We start from the raw sequence: 20909 nt of genomic DNA, 5'->3' as shown, positions 1-20909 counted from the left end.
TGCTTTATGATGTTGAGTTAACAAAACGAATTGGTGGTTACCAGAAAGCTAACAATTTTTTTTTTTTTTTTAAAGAATAAACTTGAAAGCTGAACATGAATTGTCTTGTTTTATTGTTTGTCATTTGGGTGAAATTGAAACCTCGCATAAATTAATGAAGTGTCATTAGACCTATTAACCATTATAGCTCTAAAAACTATCAATAAAAAACAACTTAGCATAAATCAGTACTTACGCTTTGCAAGTCAAGAGGCTACACATACACCACCACGCACCCTTGGTAGGTAGTCACTCCACAAGTATAAATGCTTGTGGGGTGTGGGGGGCAAGGGTCGGGGTTCAAGTCTCCAGGAGGGAGTTTCACACACATATACACTTAGATTAGGCTAGAGTATAAATTCTATCTTGTAAAAAAAAAAAAAAAAAAAAAAGGCTACACATACAATCTAATGTACATCATTACCCAACAATGTTTCAACTCACCACACAAAAAAGCAATCATGCAAATGAACTTTCAAATATCCATATGGTGTTACAATCGATGGTATGTAGCTTTCAAGAAATAATATGTGGTAGTGGTAAATTAAACAATAATATTATTCAACTACTCAGATTTATCACGATATAAGAAGAACATAAATGCTTTATGACCCCTTTGTTCCTTATGTTACAGTTGATTTTTAATTCAAATGATTTAGATGGCCTAATGAGTAGGTAATATGCTCCACAAACTTTCAAAAGATTAGAAACATTAGTTACATAGATAGACCAAACATTAGTTTCTCTCACACTACTTTTAAGGAGCAATGTATAACTTAGAGGAGTCAATCCCTATAAAGCAAATTATTGTAGAATTTATTTTACTTTTATTTTATTTTTCATATTAATTGCTCAATAGAATCCATGGCCCATACAAAATTTAAACAACTGGAATTAAAAAGAAATAGATTTCTAAATATATAAAAGGAATTTTTTTTTGCTAGAAGTCAATCACTACACATGAGGGGAGAAAAAAAAATCAAATGAAAAGATAATGTATCAAGTCTAAAAGGAATTTCATAGAACAAATGTCATGTTGTACAAAAATAACATATATAGAACAACTAAATAGGTGAATTCGAAGCAACCCTAACTAAGAATTTAAAGAAAAAAAAAACATGTAATAAAATTACCAATTAGAGAGAGAGAGAGAGAGAGAGAGAAAGAAAAAAAAACACTTAAATCACAAAACTAGATCGCATCAGCTAAATATAAAGTTGTAAAGAGCACAACAACTTATCAACCTAAAGCAGAAGTGCAAGAAAAATAAAAAAATTCAACAAAAGAGAGAGAGAGAGAGAGAGAGAGAGAGAGAGAGAGAGAGAGAGAGAGAGAGAGAGAGAGAGCCTTTTCTATGAGGGAAAAGTATGTAAAAAATGGAAGAGAGTATGAAAAATTTATAGTTAGAGTGTGAATAAAAAATGACAAAAAAAAAAAAGGAAGATGAAGGGAAATATGAAGAGTGATATTAAGGTAGAGGATAGTGGGGAGATTAAAAGGTAAGGGATAGAGAAATGTTAGATAAAGTATAAATATATATATATATATATATATATATAAAGAGTAAATGTAAAAAAAAAAAAAAAAAAAAAAAAAAAAAAAAAAAAAAAAAAAAAAAAAAAATTGAAAGAAAAATGATAATATCGTGGACGCTGATGTGGCTTAACTAGAGCGTAACATCAAGAAATGCTACCCTTCAAATTTTAGACATATATAAACTAGTAACAGACCCATGACATGTGTGGGAATAGATAATTATTTTTTAATTATAATATAACATATATTTGTTCTCTAAAATTTGTTGAAAATAATTTGTTCTCCTTAAAAATTAAATAATTCCTAAAATTATTTTTCATCTTTCTATCTCTACCAATATCATTCTATTATTTTGAGTTAGTTTGATTGATATTATTCTTTTATAAGATGGTCCATATTCTTCAAGATTAAGCTATAGTATGCTACGGTTTTTTTTTTTTTTTTTTTTTTTGTACGACTAAACTTTTTAAGTTTCAAATAAATTATTCAAAAATTTTCATTCTCTTAAAGTAGATTATCATTGTGGGGTTGAAGAATTTGGCAACCCCGGCCCACATTACACTAAGCCCAAGGCCCACGCCGAGGAGGAGGAAATGCCCGAGGACGAACAAAGAAAGCCCAAATTGCCTAGAAACATTGCCGAGGACAATCTTGTTCTTGGCCAACCCAGATCCTAGAAGGGAAGAATGGCACGCCATCGAAGGCAGCCTCCCAGAGCATCCCAAGAAAAAGAGCAAGTACAGGAGGACACCATGGGAGCATGGTGTAGGAGCAATTCAAGGAGAAACTGTCACCTTCGCATTAAATGCCCACAACTAATGTTCTGGCCATATTAATGAGGAAATGACCCTTGAACAGTGCTGTCTTGGTTGTTGCAACTCACAGAAGGTTTGAGAAGGTGGCTGATGGGACAAGCACTCTAGTGGTGACCTGAATGATCAACAGATGGAGGGCCAAGATCGACTGGAAGGGGATATATAATGTAAGAAATCCTCCAAGAAAAGGGATCGGGAATTAGAAAGAGAGAATACGGTAGCAATTTGCATGATCTTGGAAACCTTTGTAACCAAGCACTGAAGAAAGAATAAGAACAATAAGTTCCTTAGAAGAAATGCCCGAGGATAGAATTTCATATTTTAGTCCACGTCCTTGTTATTCAACCCACTCATAACCATGTTTAGTTGTTGTAACCCTTACTAAGGCCTAGTTCTTAAGCCAATTCTCTATAAATTTATTGTATTAGGCTAGTTGGGCCTGAGTCCACACATCTAATAGAAGAAGTGCTCAATCCCAATCCCTACAATTGGCGCCGTCTGTGGGAAAGAACTTGTGTGTTTATAAGGGAAACAATCAAGCATAGTAGGATCAGGCCCTCATCAAGCGCTCCCATCAGCCTAAACCGGCTAGATCCCATCCATAGGGCAACTTTCCCAACCCTGAGCGTGATCGAAATGAAGAGAATGGAAGGTTTCAAGAGGGAAGTGTGCACACCACTCAAACCAGTAGAAGCCATTCTCGTGTGGGCAGTCACATGCTCTAGAGACAAAATAACAACCGGGCCATGCAACCAGAAGAAGTTAGGAGTCACGTATCCCAGAGACAGAATGATAAGCAGGCCATGCACCGAGAGATAGACGATTTGAAGAGAAAGATGCGCCATGCACAACGAAAGCAATCTCATTCTAGCCCTGACATGCCCTCCAATGATGAAAGCGATGATGACTATAGGCAAAGATCGAGAACTCCCCCAAGCGAGACCTTTTCCCACGAAGAAGAGCATTACCGGAGGCATAAACGTAAAAGCCCATCTCTTAGAGGCTTGGAAAATGATGCCATGGACAGGGCACTGGATCAACTCTCTAAATCACCTTTCACACGCCACATATAAGGGGCTACACTTCCTCGATGATTCCAGCAACCAACCTTCGCCATTTATAATGGCAAAACAGACCCCGTGGAGCACGTGAGCCAGTTTAACCAAAGGATAGCTGTCCACTCTAAAAACGAGGCGTTTATGTGCAAGATGAATTCCCATCTAGCTTGGGATCAGTGGTGATAAGGTGGTTCAATGGCTTAAAGACGAATTCCATAGATTCGTATAGGCAGCTAACCTAAGCCTTTGGCTCCCGTTTCGTTACAAACAGCAGAGCTCCTCGGCCCTTGAGTGCTTTATTGTTGTTATCCATACATGATGGAAAAACTCTAAAGGCCTACTCGGACAGATATTGGGAGATGTATAATGAAATAGACAATAATTTTGATGATGTCACCATCAGCACCTTCAAAAATAGTCTCCCAGCCGAGCACAGCTTGAGGAAGTCTCTGACTGGCAAGCCTACCACCAGTGTGCGCCAACTGATGGATCGGATCGATAAGTATAAGTGAGTAGAGGAAGACCAGCTGTAAGGTAAGGGAAAAGAGAATTTTATCCCTCAGGAAAGGAGGGATTTCATGTTGGACCGATATAACAGCGACCGCCCAATGAGAGATTTCGTAGGGCAATCCAGAGTGACCAACACACAGACTATCAATACTGTATTCCGAGAACCAGTACATCGGGTGTTAGAGAAAATCAAGAATGAGTCATACCTTAAGTGGCCGAATAAGATGGTGGGAGAATCCACGAGGTGCAATCAGAACTTTTATTGCCAATACCACCAGGACAACGGACATACCACGGAGAACTGCAGGAACCTCTGGAACTATCTAGACCAGCTAGTCCGAGAAGGAAAGCTGAAGCACCTTCTGCATCATCCCAGTGGTCATCAAGGCCAGACCCATCAAGAACCCCAGAGAGATACTGCCCTAAGGCCACCTGTAGGGACGATCAATGTAATCTTGGCCGCGCCAGGAAGAACAGGCACGCACCTTTCACGAGTGTTATCTGTGGCTCAGTGGCTTGCCGAGGAGTCCCAGCTAGAGCCAAAGAGGGCCAGAATGAATTTTCATCCAATCTTGAGTTTTTCAGAAGAAGACAAGATCGAAACCACCCAGCCCCATGACGATGCGCTGTTGATCACTCTCAGAATCGGGGACTACGATGTGAAAAGAGTGATGGTGGATGGTGGCAGTGGGGCTGAGGTTATGTATCCCGACCTCTACAAGGGGTTGAGGTTAAAACCGGAAGATTTGACGCCCTATAACTCTCCTTTGATGAGCTTCGACAGGAATCTTGTTATTCTAAAGGGCATGATTAGGCTACCCATCCAAACCGGCCCAGAGATAATGGAGGTGAACTTTATCTTGGTAAATACCTACTCTCCCTATACAGCTATCGTCGGTAGGCCCTGGCTCCATACCTTAGGGGCTGTTGCCTCCTCATTGTATCAGAAGGTGAAATTCCCGTCAGGGGACCAGGTTCTCGAAATCCGTGGTTGCCAATCCACAGCAAGGTAGTGTGTGGTGGCTGCCATTTCGCATTGGCTCGATGCAGAGTCCTCAGCATCTACTGAAAAGAACTTATAGCAATCAAAGGCCCCGCTGTTGCCTCAGGATACAGCTACCGAGGAGGCAAAATGCGAAGATCTAGAGAAGGTGGTCATTGGTGGTGACCCAAAGAGGTTCTTTCAGGTAGGGGCTCAGCTGCCTCTTCAGGAGAAGGAGGAGTTGATTGAGTTTCCCAAAAGAAATATTGACGTATTTGCATGGGATGCCTGCGATGCTCCAGGGATTGATCCAGCCTTTATCTATCACCATCTCAATGTCAACCCCTCCATCACTCCCAAGAAGCAGGCACCCCGTCGCCCATCAAGAGAGCACGTCGATGCGATTAGGGATGAAGTGGTGAAGTTTAAGCGTGCAGGGGCTATCAAAAAGGTTTTTTACCCCGAATGGCAGGCCAATACCGTGGTGGTCAAGAAGAAAAGTGGAAAATGGCGGGTTTGTGTAGACTTCACGGACCTAAACAAAGCATGTCCGAAAGACCCGTTCCCCATGCCTCAAATAGACCAGATGGTGGATGCAACAGCGGGCCATCCTCAGATGAGCTTCTTAGATGCCTTTCAAGGCTATCATCAAATACCACTAGCCCTGGAGGATCAGGAGAAGACAGCCTTCGTGACACCTACTAGGAATTACCACTACAAGGTAATGCCGTTCAGTCTGAAGAACGCAGGGTCCACCTATCAAAGGATGGTGACAAGAATGTTCGAGCCGCAGTTGGGCAAGAGCATCGAAATCTATATTGATGATATGGTGGTGAAGAGTAAAGTGGTGTCCGAGCATTTAGGAGACCTCGGCAGCACCTTTGATGTCTTAAGGAAGCACAAGCTGCACCTAAATGCTTCCAAATGCTCATTTGGCGTGGGATCAGGCAAATTTTTAGGTTACATGGTTACTCATAGGGGAATTGAGGTTAACCCTGACCAGATCAAGGCTATTAATGATATCTAACCATCACAAAACGCCAAGGAGGTCCAAAAGCTTAATGGAATGATCGTAGCCCTGAATCAATTCATTTCCAGGTCGGCAGATAGATGCAGACCATTCTATCTCTTGATCAACAAGTGGAAAGGATTTGAGTGGTCCGAGGACTGTATTATGACCTTCCAGCAACTCAAGGAATACCTATCCTGGCCACCTATCATGTCCAGTCCTGAAACCGATGAAGTCCTATACGCATATATTGATGTGGCCCCTCATGCTGTGAGCTTGGTGTTAATACGGGATGAAAATGGCCTTCAAAAGCCAGTCTATTACGTGAGCAACTCATTGCATGAAGCTGAGGTCAGATACTTACCCTTGGAGAAAGCCATACTAGCTGTGGTCCATGCTACACAAAAGCTTCCCCATTATTTCCAAACCCACACAATGGTTGTTTTAACCCAACTACCCTTGAAGTCCGTACTTCAGACTGCTGATTACACTGGAAGGATTGCCATATGGAGCACAATTCTGGGAGCTTTTGACATCAAGTACATGCCTCGGACCTCCATAAAAGACCAGGTCCTAGCTGACCTGGTGGCCAAATTTACTGAACCACCAGTAGAAATAGTAGCAGAGGAGCGAGACATGGATGGAAAATCGATTGGGGTAATTTCTATGCTAGGACCCCCATGTTGGAAGGTGTACGTTGATGGTGGAGCAAATCAAAGGGGGTCCGAAGTGGGGCTAGTCCTAGTATCTCCTAAGAAGACTATCATAGAGAAATCCCTGAGACTTGGGTTCTCGGCCACGAATAACAAAGCCGAGTATGAGGCCTTATTACAAGGAATGGCCATGGTGCAGAAAATGGGAGGAAAAGCATTAGAGATATTCTCGGACTCGAGATTGGTAGTGGGCCAAGTAAAGGGAGAGTTAAAAGCTAGAGATGCGAGGATGCAAGAGTACTTAAGCCAGGTCAAATGCTTGCAGTCAGACTTCAATCTTTTCAGCTTGTCACACATCTCTAAAAGTGGAAACACCCATGCAGATTCATTGGCCACACTTGCTACCTCCTCAGCAGGGGGTCTACCTCGAATTATTCTTGTTGAGCATCTGGATAGAGAAAATGAGGTTGCAAAAGGCATGGTCCATATCCATGAGGTTAGAGTGGGTCCTAGCTGGATGGACCCTATAGTGAGGTTCCTCAAAGATGATACCCTGCTCGAGGAGAAGTCAAAGGCTGAAAAAATACGAAGAAACGCTCCTCGATTCTGGTTGTCTGAGGACCACAAATTGTATAAACGCTCCTATTTAGGGCCATATTTACTGTGTATTCGCCCTGAAGCATCAGAATTACTACTTGAAGAGTTGTACAAAGGGATCTGTGGGAGTCACACAGGAGGAAGATCTTTGTCGCACCGAGCCATTACCCAGGGATATTGGTGGCCGGGGATGCAGAAGGAAGCCCTAGAATATGTTAAGAAATGTGACCAATGCCAAAGGTTTGCCCCAAATATTCATCAGCCAGGAGGGGTCCTCAACCCTTTGTCCAATCCATAGCCGTTTGCCCAGTAGAGCCTGGATATTGTAGGCCCTTTCCCCAAGGCAGCAGGAAATAAGAGATATATGTTGGTCGGCACAGATTACTTCACCAAATGGGTCGAAACTGAGCCATTGGCCAACATCAGAGATGTGGATACTAAGAAATTCATCTGGAGAAACATTGTTACACAATTCAGGGTCCCTCGTACCCTCATTTCAGATAATGGACTCCAATTTGATAGCAAAGCCTTCAGAAGATACTGTTGCTGACTGGGGATCACAAACAGGTACTCAACTCTAGCTTATCCTCAGGGAAATGGACAAGTTGAGGCTGTCAACAAGGTCATAGTCAATGGGCTTAAGAAGAGACCGGATGATGCCAAAGGAAGATAGGTAGAAGAGCTGTCACATGTCTTCTAGACTTACCAGACTACACCACGATGATCAACAGGGGAGACACCTTTTGCCATGACCTATGGGACCGAGGCTGTTATCCCTTTAGAGGCAATCTTCCCAACACTGAGGACGAGCTCCTTCATTCCAAGCAGTAATGATGAACTACTAGGGAAGAGCCTAGATCTGATTAACGAACGAAGAGAAAAAGCAATGATCCAGTCAACCTATTATCACCAGAAGCTCAAATAGGGATACGATGCCAATGTGAGCTGAGACCACTAGCACCAGGGGACCTAGTGTTGAGGAAAGTTGTGGGTGCTGCCAAGAACCCATCTAGAAGAAAGTTGGGACCCAATTGGGAAGGACCATATCGAATTACTTCAGTAGTGGGAATAGGTGCATACTACTTAGAAGACTTAGATGAAAAAGTTGTACCTCGTCCATGGAAGGTAAATAACCTGAGAATGTATTATTATTAACAAAAGCATTTCTCTAATTCAAATTTTAAGTCCATTATGATTATATGTCTTGTATCTTGGCAACCATCTAAGTACTAGACAGAACCAAGGTCTTGCATGGTCCTCGGACTCAAACCTATGGGGAAACTAGTTACTTCAACAAAAATCTAAGTACTAGACAGAATCAAGGTCTTGCATGGTTCTCGGACTCAAATCTATGGGGAAACTAGTTACTTCAAGAAAAATCTAAGTACTACACAAAACCAAGGTCTTGCATGGTTCTCGAACTCAAACCTATGGGGAAACTAGTTACTTCAACAAAAATCTAAGTACTAGACAGAACCAAGGTTTTGCATAGTCTTCGGACTCAAACCTATGGGGAAACTAGTTACTTCAACAAAAATCTAAGTACTAGACAGAACCAAAGTCTTGCATGATCCTTGGACTCAAACCTATGGGGAAACTAGTTACTTCAAAAAAATCTAAATACTAGATAGAACCAAGGTCTTGCATGATCCTCAGACTCAAACCTATAGGGAAACTAGTTACTTCAAGAAAGATCTAAATACTAGACAAAACCAATGCCTTGCATGGTCATCGGACTCAAACCTATGGGGAAACTAATTACTTCCAGCAAGAGTTTAGGTAGCAAGTAGAATCCAAATGTTGGGCAGATCCTCGAACCACAACCTTTGAAGAAATTAGCAAGATCAAGCATTCATGCAAGTTGCGAACATAGCCTAAGTATACGCTCGGTACCTCGGATCATCTACTCGGTCCCCACCCCCAAAAAATGTGAGCAAACGCAAACTAAGTGTCCCCTTAATGCCGATGAGTTAGAATGTAAAGGTCTAATTTCAAATATGGTATGTACATAACCATTTTTACCCATTAGGACAAAAAACTCATGAGACACGAGATTCACACTAATAATAATAACAATAAACACATAATGTCAAAGAAAAAAAAAAAAAAAAAGGGCAAAACTAAAACAGAGGCTAGCCAAGATGGCCTATTTCTTCAGCTTTATCTTGATTCCATCCTTGGAGTGCTAAGTAGAAACGACCTCAGGATCCTTGGAGCCCTCATTTGGGGGAACAGTCTGAAGGGGCTAAACTGAGAGAGCTGACTCCTCGACACGAGAGGCTTGAGCATCAGATGTAGACTTTGCAGTCTTCTGGGGCGCTTCAGGGTTCGAGCCTTCATTTGTTTCGGTCGCCCCAGAAAGCTCACTCTCCTTGGCTGGCTCGTCAGGAGCGGTTATGGCCAAAGCAGCTTCATGTCGAGCAGTCTCAGCCTCCTCAGGAGCAACCTTAGCCTCGGAGCTAGCAGGGGCAGTTTCCTGAATTGTAAGAGGGTAGTATACATTCTCCACCTTCTACAAGTCGGATGACGCCTCAACCCTAACTTGTTTAAGGGCTTCATTCCAAACCTGGGAACAATAGAGCCTGCATACCCTAGGTACTTGAGCCTTGAGAATGGCCTAGGTCTTAGCCACTCCCAAGGCATAAGCCTCCTCCTCAGCTTTCTCCTTGGAGCTCTCGGCCTCTTTCTTAGCGAACTTCGCCTCTGCCTTAGCCCTCAAGGCTTCATCCTTGGCCCACTCCATGACATTCTTGGCCCCCTCTGCCTCGGCCAACTTCTTCTTTAGGTCAATGATTTGCTCCTTGGCAATCTTCAGCTGATCCTCAGTTTCGAGCAAGCGCCTCGTCTGGCCTTCGGCCTGTTTTTGAGTGCCAACTAGGCCTGCTTGAACGCTATCTCTGGCCCTTGTCATCTCCTTCAGATCCTCCCTTGCTTTCAAGAGATCGGCCTTGGAGTTTTTAAGGGTTCGTGTAGCATCAAGGTGCTTGTCACGCTCGAGCTCCAAGGCCCTGCTCTGGTCGTTGGCTGCCTCTTCCAATCTATAAGTGGCCTGGATAGCCTGCCAATTGAAACAAGCACACAGTAAGTTGGAAACCAAGAAACCAAAATCAATGGAGTCATAAGTGTTAGAAGTCTTACCATGCCCAAGTACCTTTTGATGTTGAGGAAGACCTCCTGCCTCCTCAAATTCCCCAACTTGGCCATGTCGGTGGGAAGTAGCAGGGACCTCTCCAACACATCGGCCACGTAGGTGCCTTCACCCCCTCGGAAGTCCCTGAGGGAGGCGTTGTCCATTAAAGGCTCCCTGTGGAGCATTGGGGTAGGAAGCCAGGCCTAGGGCTCGGACTAAGTGGTGACTTCTTTTTCTTAGCCTTGGTGCCCGATTTTTAGTTGTTTTGAATCCCGTCGGGCTTCATCTTCCTCCTGAAAGGAGTGAGACCTCCCCCCGTCCATGGGCTCTTTGCCTTTGGAAGCCCTCTTCCTCTTTGGATCGGCGGGCTCGGACCGAGGAGGCAGAGTCGGCTGAGGAGGAGGAGGAAGTTTGGATTGTGGAGATGATGACTTCAATTGGGTGGAAGATGACCTGGTGTGAACAGGCTGAGGCTTGGGTGAAGGAGGAGGAAGCTGGGATTGTGGCTTCCTCAGCGTGTCCTTCCCCGGTTGGCCTTCAATTAGGTCGAACAAATTGGTTGGAGGCTTTCTCTTAAAACCTATTTCAGCTTGAGAAGAAGTCCCTACTGATAAGAGATCTGCTTCAGTCAAACTAGGGTCGCCCAAGTCACCAGAGGGATCCTCGAATAGATTAACCTGGCCGAAAACACCAAATTCGTCCTTGAACGAACCTAAATCAGCGACCTCTTCTTCGCCATCTCCTTCAGATCCTCCCTTGCTTTCAAGAGATCGGCCTCGGAGTTTTTAAGGGTTCGTGTAGCATCAAGGTGCTTGTCACGCTCGAGCTCCAAGGCCCTGCTCTGGTCGTTGGCTGCCTCTTCCAATCTATAAGTGGCCTGGATAGCCTGCCAATTGAAACAAGCACACAGTAAGTTGGAAACCAAGGAACCAAAATCAATGGAGTCATAAGTGTTAGAAGTCTTACCATGCCCAAGTACCTTTTGATGTTGAGGAAGACCTCCTGCCTCCTCAAATTCCCCAACTTGGCCATGTCGGGGGGAAGTAGCAGGGACCTCTCCAACACATCGGCCACGTAGGTGCCTTCACCCCCTCGGAAGTCCCTGAGGGAGACGTTGTCCATTAAAGGCTCCCTGTGGAGCATTGGGGTAGGAAGCCAGGTCTAGGGCTCGGACTAAGTGGTGACTTCTTTTTCTTAGCCCTGGTGCCCGATTTTTAGTTGTTTTGAATCCCGTCGGGCTTCATCTTCCTCCTGAAAGGAGTGAGACCTCCCCCCATCCATGGGCTCTTTGCCTTTGGAAGCCCTCTTCCTCTTTGGATCGGCGGGCTCGAACCAAGGAGGCAGAGTCGGCTGAGGAGGAGGAGGAAGTTTGGATTGTGGAGATCATGACTTCAATTGGGTGGAAGATGACCTAGTGTGAACAGGCTGAGGCTTGGGTGAAGGAGGAGGCAGCTGGGATTGTGGCTTCCTCAGCGTGTCCTTCCCCGGTTGGCCCTCAATTAGGTCGAACAAATTGGTTGGAGGCTTTCTCTTAAAACCTATTTCAGCTTGAGAAGAAGTCCCTACAGATAAGAGATCTGCTTCAGTCAAACTAGGGTCGCCCAAGTCACCAGAGGGATCCTTGGATAGATTAACCTGGCCGAAAACACCAAATTCGTCCTTGAACGAACCTAAATCAGCGACCTCTTCTTCGCCATCTCCTTCAGATCCTCCCTTGCTTTCAAGAGATTGGCCTCGGAGTTTTTAAGGGTTCGTGTAGCATCAAGGTGCTTGTCACGCTCGAGCTCCAAGGCCCTGCTCTGGTCGTTGGTTGCCTCTTCCAATCTATAAGTGGCCTAGATAGCCTGCCAATTGAAACAAGCACACAGTAAGTTGGAAACCAAGGAACCAAAATCAATGGAGTCATAAGTGTTAGAAGTCTTACCATGCCCAAGTACCTTTTGATGTTGAGGAAGACCTCCTGCCTCCTCAAATTCCCCAACTTGGCCATGTTGGCGAGAAGTAGCAGGGACCTCTCCAACACATCGGCCACGTAGGTGCCTTCACCCCCTCGGAAGTCCCTGAGGGAGGCGTTGTCCATTAAAGGCTCCCTGTGGAGCATTGGGGTAGGAAGCCAGGCCTAGGGCTCGGACTAAGTGGTGACTTCTTTTTCTTAGCCCTGGTGCCCGATTTTTAGTTGTTTCGAATCCCGTCGGGCTTCATCTTCCTCCTGAAAGAAGTGAGACCTCCCCCCATCCATGGGCTCTTTGCCTTTGGAAGCCCTCTTCCTCTTTGGATCGGCGGGCTCAGACCGAGGAGGCAGAGTCGGCTGAGGAGGAGGAGGAAGTTTGGATTGTGGAGATGATGACTTCAATTGGGTGGAAGATGACCTGGTGTGAACAGGCTGAGGCTTGGGTGAAGGAGGAGGAAGCTGGGATTGTGGCTTCCTCAGCGCGTCCTTCCCCGGTTGGCCTTCAATTAGGTTGAACAAATTGGTTGGAGGCTTTCTCTTAAAACCTATTTCAGCTTGAGAAGAAGTCCCTACTGATAAGAGATCTACTTCAGTCAAACTAGGGTCGCCCAAGTCACCAGAGAGATCCTCGGATAGATTAACCTGGCCGAAAACACCAAATTCGTCCTTGAACGAACCCAAATCAACGACCTCTTCTTCGCTTTCTACTTTTCCTCCCTCAACCTCTGTAGCTTGATGGGATGAAGAAGGGCCTGCCAATGGAACGCCTTCTGGGATAGGAGATCCTTCGGGAAGCAAGAACCCGTGTTCTGCTACGGTGATTCTGTGAAGCCGAGGATCCTTAGCTTTGATCACATGCTTCGGAGCCGAGAATGATTTCTGGATGGGATTGTACCCGAGGATCTTATGAGCAGCTCTAACTTGGTTGTCAGCTTCGTTCACAAAGACCTCTGCCTTAAGGATGGTTTCCAAATCTTCCCGGTTAACCAAATGAAAGTGTTGTTCAAAGGCGTGTGGATCTGCAAAGAAAGAAAGCATATTCATATTAGCAATTGAATAGTGCAAACTATGATAACACAAAAGATTAACCCTCTCCTACTTTGAATACCCCACCTGGTTCCCCCTCCTCTGTCGGACGATGAAAGCCGTTGTACCACTCCCCAGACACGATGAGAAAGTCCTTATTTAATCCCTTGCTAGTCTCAGGGAGGCACTGAATAAGCCGAACCTTATCATCCCTCGTCTTCATATAATAGGATTTACCCCTTAAGTGTTGGAGGTTGTAGCACCAGTTTACATCGTGATGGGTTAACCTCAACCCCATTTTCTCGTTTAAGGCATCCACACAACCTAGGATCCTAAACACGTTGGCGGCGCACTAGGTGGGAGCTAATCGGAAATGCCTAAAGTAGTCCCTCATCACCGGCCCCATAGGGATTCTCATACAACCTTCTATGAAGGTGATTATGGGAATCACTACTTCACCCTCTTGCCTCCTAAAATGCCACTCCCCTTCTTCACAGTATCTCAAACCTACATTACTGGATATCTTATAATCAGCGACGAATTTCTCCATTGCCTCTTCAGACTCAATCAACTTTTCTAACTTACCCATCCCTAGAAACGGCTAAAAGACTCAGGGAAGGACGAAAGAAAGAGAGGAATAAGATGAAAAGAAACTTAGAAGAGAGAAAACATGAGTTAGAGAGAGAAGAAAACTTACAGAAATGAGGAAAAGCTCCTCGGACAGGCTTTTTATGCTGAAAAGAGACATGAGTTTGGCTGGAGATTTGACCGAACTCAGGATATGTGCGCAAGAACTCTTGAATGTAAAAGTAAAGAGGCAAATCGGTTCAAATGGGTATTTATACCTCCAATTAAAAATAACCGTGCGGGCTTTCCCGCCATAAAGTTAAAGAAATCCCCACTGTTAGATTACCATCACACCGTTGAACGTGGGGAGCACAGAGCCACCAGAATTTAATAAGGGCGCGCTCCGTATACCGAAGCACCAGGAACATGCCTTGGACAAGCGAAAAGGATTTGGCACTGATGGAGGACAAGACTTGACAAGTCATGATAAAGGCCCGAGGACACCAAAATCCTCCTCTTCGTCCGAGGAGCCGGATAGCAGGATTTTGAGGGGCTATTGTGAGGTCGAAAAATTTGGCAACCCCGGCCCACTTTACGCTAAGCCCAAGGCCCATGCCAAGAAGGAAGAAATGCCTGAGGACGAACGAAGAAAGCCCAAATTGCCTAGAAAGATTGCCGAGGACAATCCTGTTCTCGGCCAACCCAGATCCTAGAAGGGAAGAATGGCATGCCATCGAAGGCAGCCTTACAGAGCATCCCAAGAAAAAGGATAAGTACAGTAGGATAGCCATGTGAGCATGGTGTAGGAGTAATTCAAGGAGAAACTGTCACCTCCGCATTAAATGCCCACAACTAACGTTTTGGCCACATTAATGAGGAAATAACCCCTGAACAGTGTTGTCTTGGTTGCTGCAACTCACAGAAGGTTTAGGAAGGTAGCTGATGGGACAAACACTCGAGTGGTGACCTGAATGATCAACAGATGGAGGGCCAAGATCGACTGGAAGGGGATATATAATGTGAGAAATCCTCTAGGAAAAGAGATCGGGAATTAGATAGAGAGAATACGGTAGCAATTTGCATGATCTTGGAAACCTTTATAACCAAGCACTAAAGAAAGAATAAGAACAATAAATTCCTTGGAAGAAATGCCTGAGGATAGAATTTCATATTTTAGTCCACGTCCTTGTTATTCAACCCACTCATAACCATGTCTAATTGTTGTAACCCTCACTAAAGCCTAGTTCTTAAACCCATTCTCTATAAATTTATTGTATTGGATTAGTTGGGCCTGAGTCCACACATCTAATAGAAGAAGTGCTCAATCCCAGTCCCTACAATCATAATAATAAAAACTCATAACAAAGTTATATTGAATATGTATAATTTATTTCTCTAAATTTTATTGTAAATAATCTATTCTCCTTAAAATTTAAACAATTTAACAAAGTAATCCTCATCACTCTATTTTTACAACTATTGTTATTATGCAATATATTTTCCAAATTTCTTTTAGTACAACTAAAATTTTTAAGTTTCAAAATTATTATTCTCTTAAGGAAATTATTATGATAACCAAAACTTATCATATAATTACAATTGATATTACTCAAATAATTTACAGTACTCTCAACCCAAACTTGTCTTTTCTCATTCTTAAATAAGTACACCAAATGGACCAAAGTGAATCGGAATGGATTATACCAAATGGACTGAAGTGGATAGAGTAAACCAAACTGAATCAAATATGACCGATATGGACCGAATGGGATCAAATGGACCAAATAGATTGAAATGGGGATCGAATGAACCAATTGGACCGTACAAACCAAAGTAGACTGAATTGGACCGTACTAACCAAAGTAGACCGAATTAGACCAAAGTGGACCGGATTTACCAAATTGGATGGAATGGACCAAAGTAGACCGACTAGGATCGAACAAAACCTAATTGACCAACTGGATTTAAATGCACCGAAATAAATCGAAGTCAAACAAATGGACCAAACTGGACTAAATAGTCTAGAGTACATCAATTGAATTAACTGAATTTGGGCTGAATGGACCTAATTGGACCATAGTAAACCGAATTGGGTCAAAGTGGACTGAAGTATACTGAATGGATCAAAGTGAACCAAAGTAGACCAAATAGACTAAAATGGACCGAATGCCAATATGTAATTAGCATAGTCAAGATTCAAATTCTTACTTCCAAAATAACTAAGTATTAACTCAAACAATAATCAAACCAAAGCTCTGAGAGAGAGAGAGAGAGAGAGAGCTTGTGATGGGGAACTAAAAAAATACAACACTTAAACTATGAACCAAAATTAGATTTTTTTTTAAATCACAATGATTCATCTACCTAAAGTAGAGTTGCAAGAAAGAATATATATATATATATATATATATAAAAAAAAAAAATGAGAGAGAGACCTTTTGTGTGCAGGAAAACTATGCATAGAATTAGAGAGAAATTTGTAAATTTATAGTAAGATGATGAGAATTTAAAATAAAAAATAAAAATAAAAAGCCAAAAATAAAGGAAGATAAAAGGATATATGAAAAGTGATATTAAGGTAGATAGTAATGGGAAGGTGATTTGAGAAATTAATAAGAAAAAAAAAGATTTAAAAATAAGAGAGAGGATTGTAAATAGGTGGATGATGTGGCTGCTGAGAATATATATACATATATATATATATATATATATAGACTAGTCATAGATCTACGCAATGCATGAGAATAAATAAATATTCTGTTATTGTGATATAATATATAATTTGTTCTCTAAATTTTGTGGAAAATAATTTGATCTCCCTATAAATTAAACAATTTTTAAAATTATTTTTCATCTATCCATCTCTACAAATATATCATTTTATTATTTTGAATGTGTATGATTGATATTATTCATTTTTTAGGTGGTTTATATTTTTCTAAATTATGTTATGGTTACAATTTTCCTTTTTTTTTTCTTTTTTTTTTTTTCCTTATTCAACTAAACTATTTAAGTTTCAAATATATCAAATTTCTCATTTTCTTAAAAGGAGATTGTCATAATAAACAAAACTAATTACAAAAGTACATTTCATATTACTCAAATGGTTGATAGGTACATTCAAATATATAGCCAAGATTGTATTTGGATATAAATTCAAATTCCCACTTCCAAAATAACTAAGTATTATGTCAAACAAAAATCAAACAAAAGCTATAAGAGGGAGAGAGAAGACTTGTGATCTAGAAATCAAAAAACACACCACCAAATCGTATTAACCCAAAATAGTGTCATAAAAAAATACAATAATTCATCAACTTAAAGTAGAGTTGCAAGAAAGAATAAATATATAACTCAGAGAGAGAGAGAGAGAGAGAGAGAGAGAGAATGTGAGAGGGAATAACAAATTTATAGAAAATAAGATGAAAAGAGGAAAGGTCAAAATAAAAGTGTGCGTTTGGATTAAAATGAAAAATTAAAATCATTTTACTATTTAGCTTATTTTTGTTACTATTCTTGGGTCTACTGCACTTTTTGGCACTATTCATTGACCTCACTATACTATTTCAACTAACTTTTACAGTACTTTTAGCAATAATTTTTCAATTTCAATAAGCAGTATCTAAACACACCCAAACAATATAGGCATGAATCATAAACACCAAATTATCAAAGCCATACTATGTAATATAATAACTGATGAGGATAAAAAGAGAGAGCCTCAGACTGACGGTGTTATGCTGTCTCCCATAAATAAAGAGACGGAGCAATATCTGACGGTTATAGTTGATGCCTCCAAGGTTGACGGTTTCACCAAGTGACGCCCAAAAAGCTGAAGGAGATACATCGAGGCTGACGGACCGATCATAAAGTCGACTTGCTTCCCACGTTGTAAGTCAAGAGTTGACTTGTTTCCCACGCTAGAGAATATTCAAAAGGACTCCTATAAGGAAAGGATCCCGGAAAATACGCCCAAAGGGACTCCTATAAGGAAAAGACTTCTACTCCAAGGAAAAGAGGGATGACCCTTGCTACTATAAAAACCTTAGCACTCTCGTTACTCGAGGTACGCATAATTTTACCCTCTCTAGCACTCTAGAGCAGTGAGAATAGTTCTAACTTGACCTTCGGAGGGTATTTGGCCGGTACCACACCGGTGCTCTCTGCTAGGTTATTCATTTTCGTTGTGCAGGTGCCATTTGCGATCGTACGAGGAACGTGTGACTCATTGGTGGTATTGTTTTCGGTATCATCAATAACATTACATTCTTATATACTATTTTTACAATGCAATAGGATAACATTTAACAATTAAAGAAAAAAAAGATAATAACTTAAAAACATAGAACCAAATTGCATCTGCCCAAAGTAGAGTTCTAAATAACACAAAAATTCATCAACGTAAAGTAGAGACACAAAAATAAAATATCCACATAAAAAAAAAAAAATGAGAGAGAGAAAGAGTAATAACATTTTTTGTATGAGAAAATATGTATAAAATGAGAGATAAAATAACATATTTATAGTAATAGGACGGGGATAAGAATTTAAAAAATAAATAAATAAAATAAGGAAGAAGAAGAAGAAGAAGAAGAAGAGGAATAGATAGAGAAAGAGCGACATTAAGGTTGAGAATAGTGGAGAGATAAAAGAGTAAAAATGATGGAGAAGGGTTAAAGGAAATGTAACAATAAAGTACAAAATTAATATATTAAAAAAAGTAAAAATAAGAGAGAAATGATTGGAAATAGATGGATAATATAGAGCCTGTTCGGTTGTGTTATTTAAATAACAGTTTTCGTTGTTTAAACAATACAACACATATTTCCACAACACTTTTTCACTCACACATATTTTTACAACACTTAAACAACGTTACTAAAACAACATTACTAAATAGATCCATAGCCACTGATGTGACTTAATAGAAACATAACAACAATAATGCTAAGTTTCAACTTATATATATATATATGTGTGTGTGTGTGTGTGTGTGTGTGTGTTTTTCCCTCTGCTGTTGTAGATTTATTTTCTTCCTCGTGGTCTCTCCTTTTCTTTGTTGGCTAGGTAGATTGAGCCATTCACAGTCATCAGATTATAAATATTAGGAAATTATTTTTAGTGAAAAATAAAAATAAAAACAAAAACCAAACCTGGCACTTTTACATAACAAACCAGACTTGGAATGATTCTATTCGTAGCAGAGACATAGACGTATGTGTAACTTCCAGGTTGGGGAGAGAGGGACTAATTCCATGTCCTCTATTCGCTGCAATGATGAGGAAGATGGGGAAGGTTCTTCCTCCTCTTTTGTTTATGAGTAAGTAAAATATATTTGTCATGTGAAACTTATTCGGTGGCTTCTCCATGCACTATTCTAGACTTCTACTCGTTGTCCAAAGGAATGGAAATTAACCTCCTGAGGAGTGAGGAGTTTTCTAAAAAGGCTATTGAGAAAAGCTCCACTTGGTTTTGACCAAACCTTTCACTTTTAAACGTGTTACCCCAACAAATGACCATTGATCCTCTGTGTCTAATGATAAAAGCTCTTCTCACTAATAAACTAATAAAGTTCCAATATGGAAGTGCAAAATTTTTAATGATGAAAGCTCCACTTACAACTGAAATTCCATAAAGGAACCGAGAGAAAAATGAAGGCTCCACTTTTACATTCGATGAAACCTATCAGAACTTGCTTCGATTGTAAGCATGTCACCCCCAATAAATAAATGACCCTTGAGCTTCTATAGCAGAATTCTAAAAAGTCCCGTTTAGAGGGTAGCGCAAGTTCAAGCTATGCGGAGTTGGTTGAGAGATCATTTCTTTAGAGAGATTAAGGAAAGAAAGGAAAGAGAGAGACTTTCTTGAGAATGGGAGCAAGTTACTGGAGAAGCTGATTGCCTCTTGCAATGGCAAGCCTATTCCCATCCTTAGCTTCTCTACTCAAGAGCTCGGCCAAGCAACCCACAACTATCATGATTATACTTATCTGGGAATGCATCGGTACAAGGGTTCTCTTGAAGGACGAGTTGTTCTCATTAAGCTATTTCCTGACTCTGAATCATTAGCTGATTTTGCCATCAATGATCTGGTGATTTCTGCACAGATGTGCGCTCACAATAATGTGTTAAAGCCCATAGGGTGTTGCCTTGAGAATCAATCTCTCATTTTAGTGTATGAATTTCCCAAGAATGGTTTCCTTGCAGATCGAATCTACATATGCAGTGATACTCGACAACATCTGCCCATGGCATGGGAAAGTAGGCTAAAGATTGCCAGGCAGATAGCTCATGCAATTTCTTATCTCCGTACTGCGTTCTCCAGACCTGTAATTCACATGGCTATACATATGCACAGTATCTTATTAGATGAACATGATGTTCCCAAATTGTCCAACTTTTTTTCAGTAACAATCCCTGAAGGTGAAACTGACGTGGAAGCTTATAATGGCCTTTGGCATCCGAAGTTCAAAGGCCCCGAGTTTGAAGCAATAGGCAAGGTAACAGAGAAGTTTGATGTGTATAATTTTGGTGATCTTCTTATGGAACTTTTAACTGGGGAGGATTCTTATAATACAGTCCGATTGATAATTGATGAAGATTCTAGCTTAGTAAAATACATGTATAACTGTGCTCAAGGTTATGGCATAAATGAGATTGTGGATCCTGCAATCTTGGCAGGGGAAGGAGGTGCTAGTTTAGAGCAACAATTACAAGCTGTATTGGACCTTACCTTGACATGTACAGAGGAAGATCCATACAGAAGGCCAACAATGGTTGATGTCACTAAAGAACTTAAACTGATTGAGAGGTATGTTGCATGATTAATTATTTTCTTGGTTCATCCAAGTTCTTTTCCAACCACCAAATGTTAGACGTTTTTTACCAAAAGGATATGGACTCATGTGATGCTGTTATGCTCGAAAGATAATAGGCTATTGGCATGAGATTTGAAAGGGAGAAGTTTCTACATTTCAGAGTTTGGAAGGGTTGTACCATGAAAATTAGTCTTGTCTACCACAGTTTATCACGTCAGG

At 41.4% G+C, this 20909-nt stretch overlaps 3 protein-coding genes across 3 annotated transcripts; all 3 read left to right on the top strand.

Moving 5' to 3' along the window:
* Positions 1–4182: 4182 nt before the first annotated feature.
* LOC126695755 (uncharacterized) lies at positions 4183–5967 on the top strand. The gene is made up of 2 exons (XM_050392575.1): positions 4183–4932; positions 5068–5967. Exons 1-2 carry the CDS (start codon positions 4183–4185, stop codon positions 5965–5967), a joined length of 1650 nt encoding a protein of 549 aa, XP_050248532.1.
* Positions 5968–6159: 192 nt separating this feature from the next.
* Positions 6160–7872, top strand: LOC126695754 (uncharacterized). The gene is made up of 2 exons (XM_050392573.1): positions 6160–7439; positions 7767–7872. The coding sequence occupies exons 1-2, from the start codon at positions 6160–6162 to the stop codon at positions 7870–7872; spliced, it is 1386 nt and encodes a 461-aa protein (XP_050248530.1).
* An 11996-nt stretch (positions 7873–19868) lies between these two features.
* LOC126695753 (serine/threonine-protein kinase ZRK3-like) lies at positions 19869–20696 on the top strand. The gene has a single exon (XM_050392572.1). The coding sequence runs from the start codon at positions 19869–19871 to the stop codon at positions 20694–20696; it is 828 nt and encodes a 275-aa protein (XP_050248529.1).
* Positions 20697–20909: the final 213 nt, after the last annotated feature.

The sequence above is a fragment of the Quercus robur genome, chromosome 8 (genome assembly GCF_932294415.1).
Source record: "Quercus robur chromosome 8, dhQueRobu3.1, whole genome shotgun sequence".
Lineage (NCBI taxonomy): Eukaryota > Viridiplantae > Streptophyta > Magnoliopsida > Fagales > Fagaceae > Quercus > Quercus robur.
Note: the sequence above shows the minus strand (reverse complement) of the source record. Positions and strands in the feature narration are given on the sequence as shown.

Excerpts from the sequence above, each read along its gene's own strand:
- LOC126695755 (XM_050392575.1), top strand. The coding sequence starts at position 4,183 with ATGGTGGGAGAATCCACGAGGTGCAATCAGAACTTTTATTGCCAATAC. Across the intron at positions 4,933-5,067 it reads AATTCCCGTCAGGGGACCAG|GATACAGCTACCGAGGAGGC; the intron begins GTTCTCGAAATC and ends CTGTTGCCTCAG.
- LOC126695754 (XM_050392573.1), top strand. The coding sequence starts at position 6,160 with ATGTCCAGTCCTGAAACCGATGAAGTCCTATACGCATATATTGATGTG. Across the intron at positions 7,440-7,766 it reads AAATGTGACCAATGCCAAAG|GTACTCAACTCTAGCTTATC; the intron begins GTTTGCCCCAAA and ends GATCACAAACAG.
- LOC126695753 (XM_050392572.1), top strand. The coding sequence starts at position 19,869 with ATGCATCGGTACAAGGGTTCTCTTGAAGGACGAGTTGTTCTCATTAAG.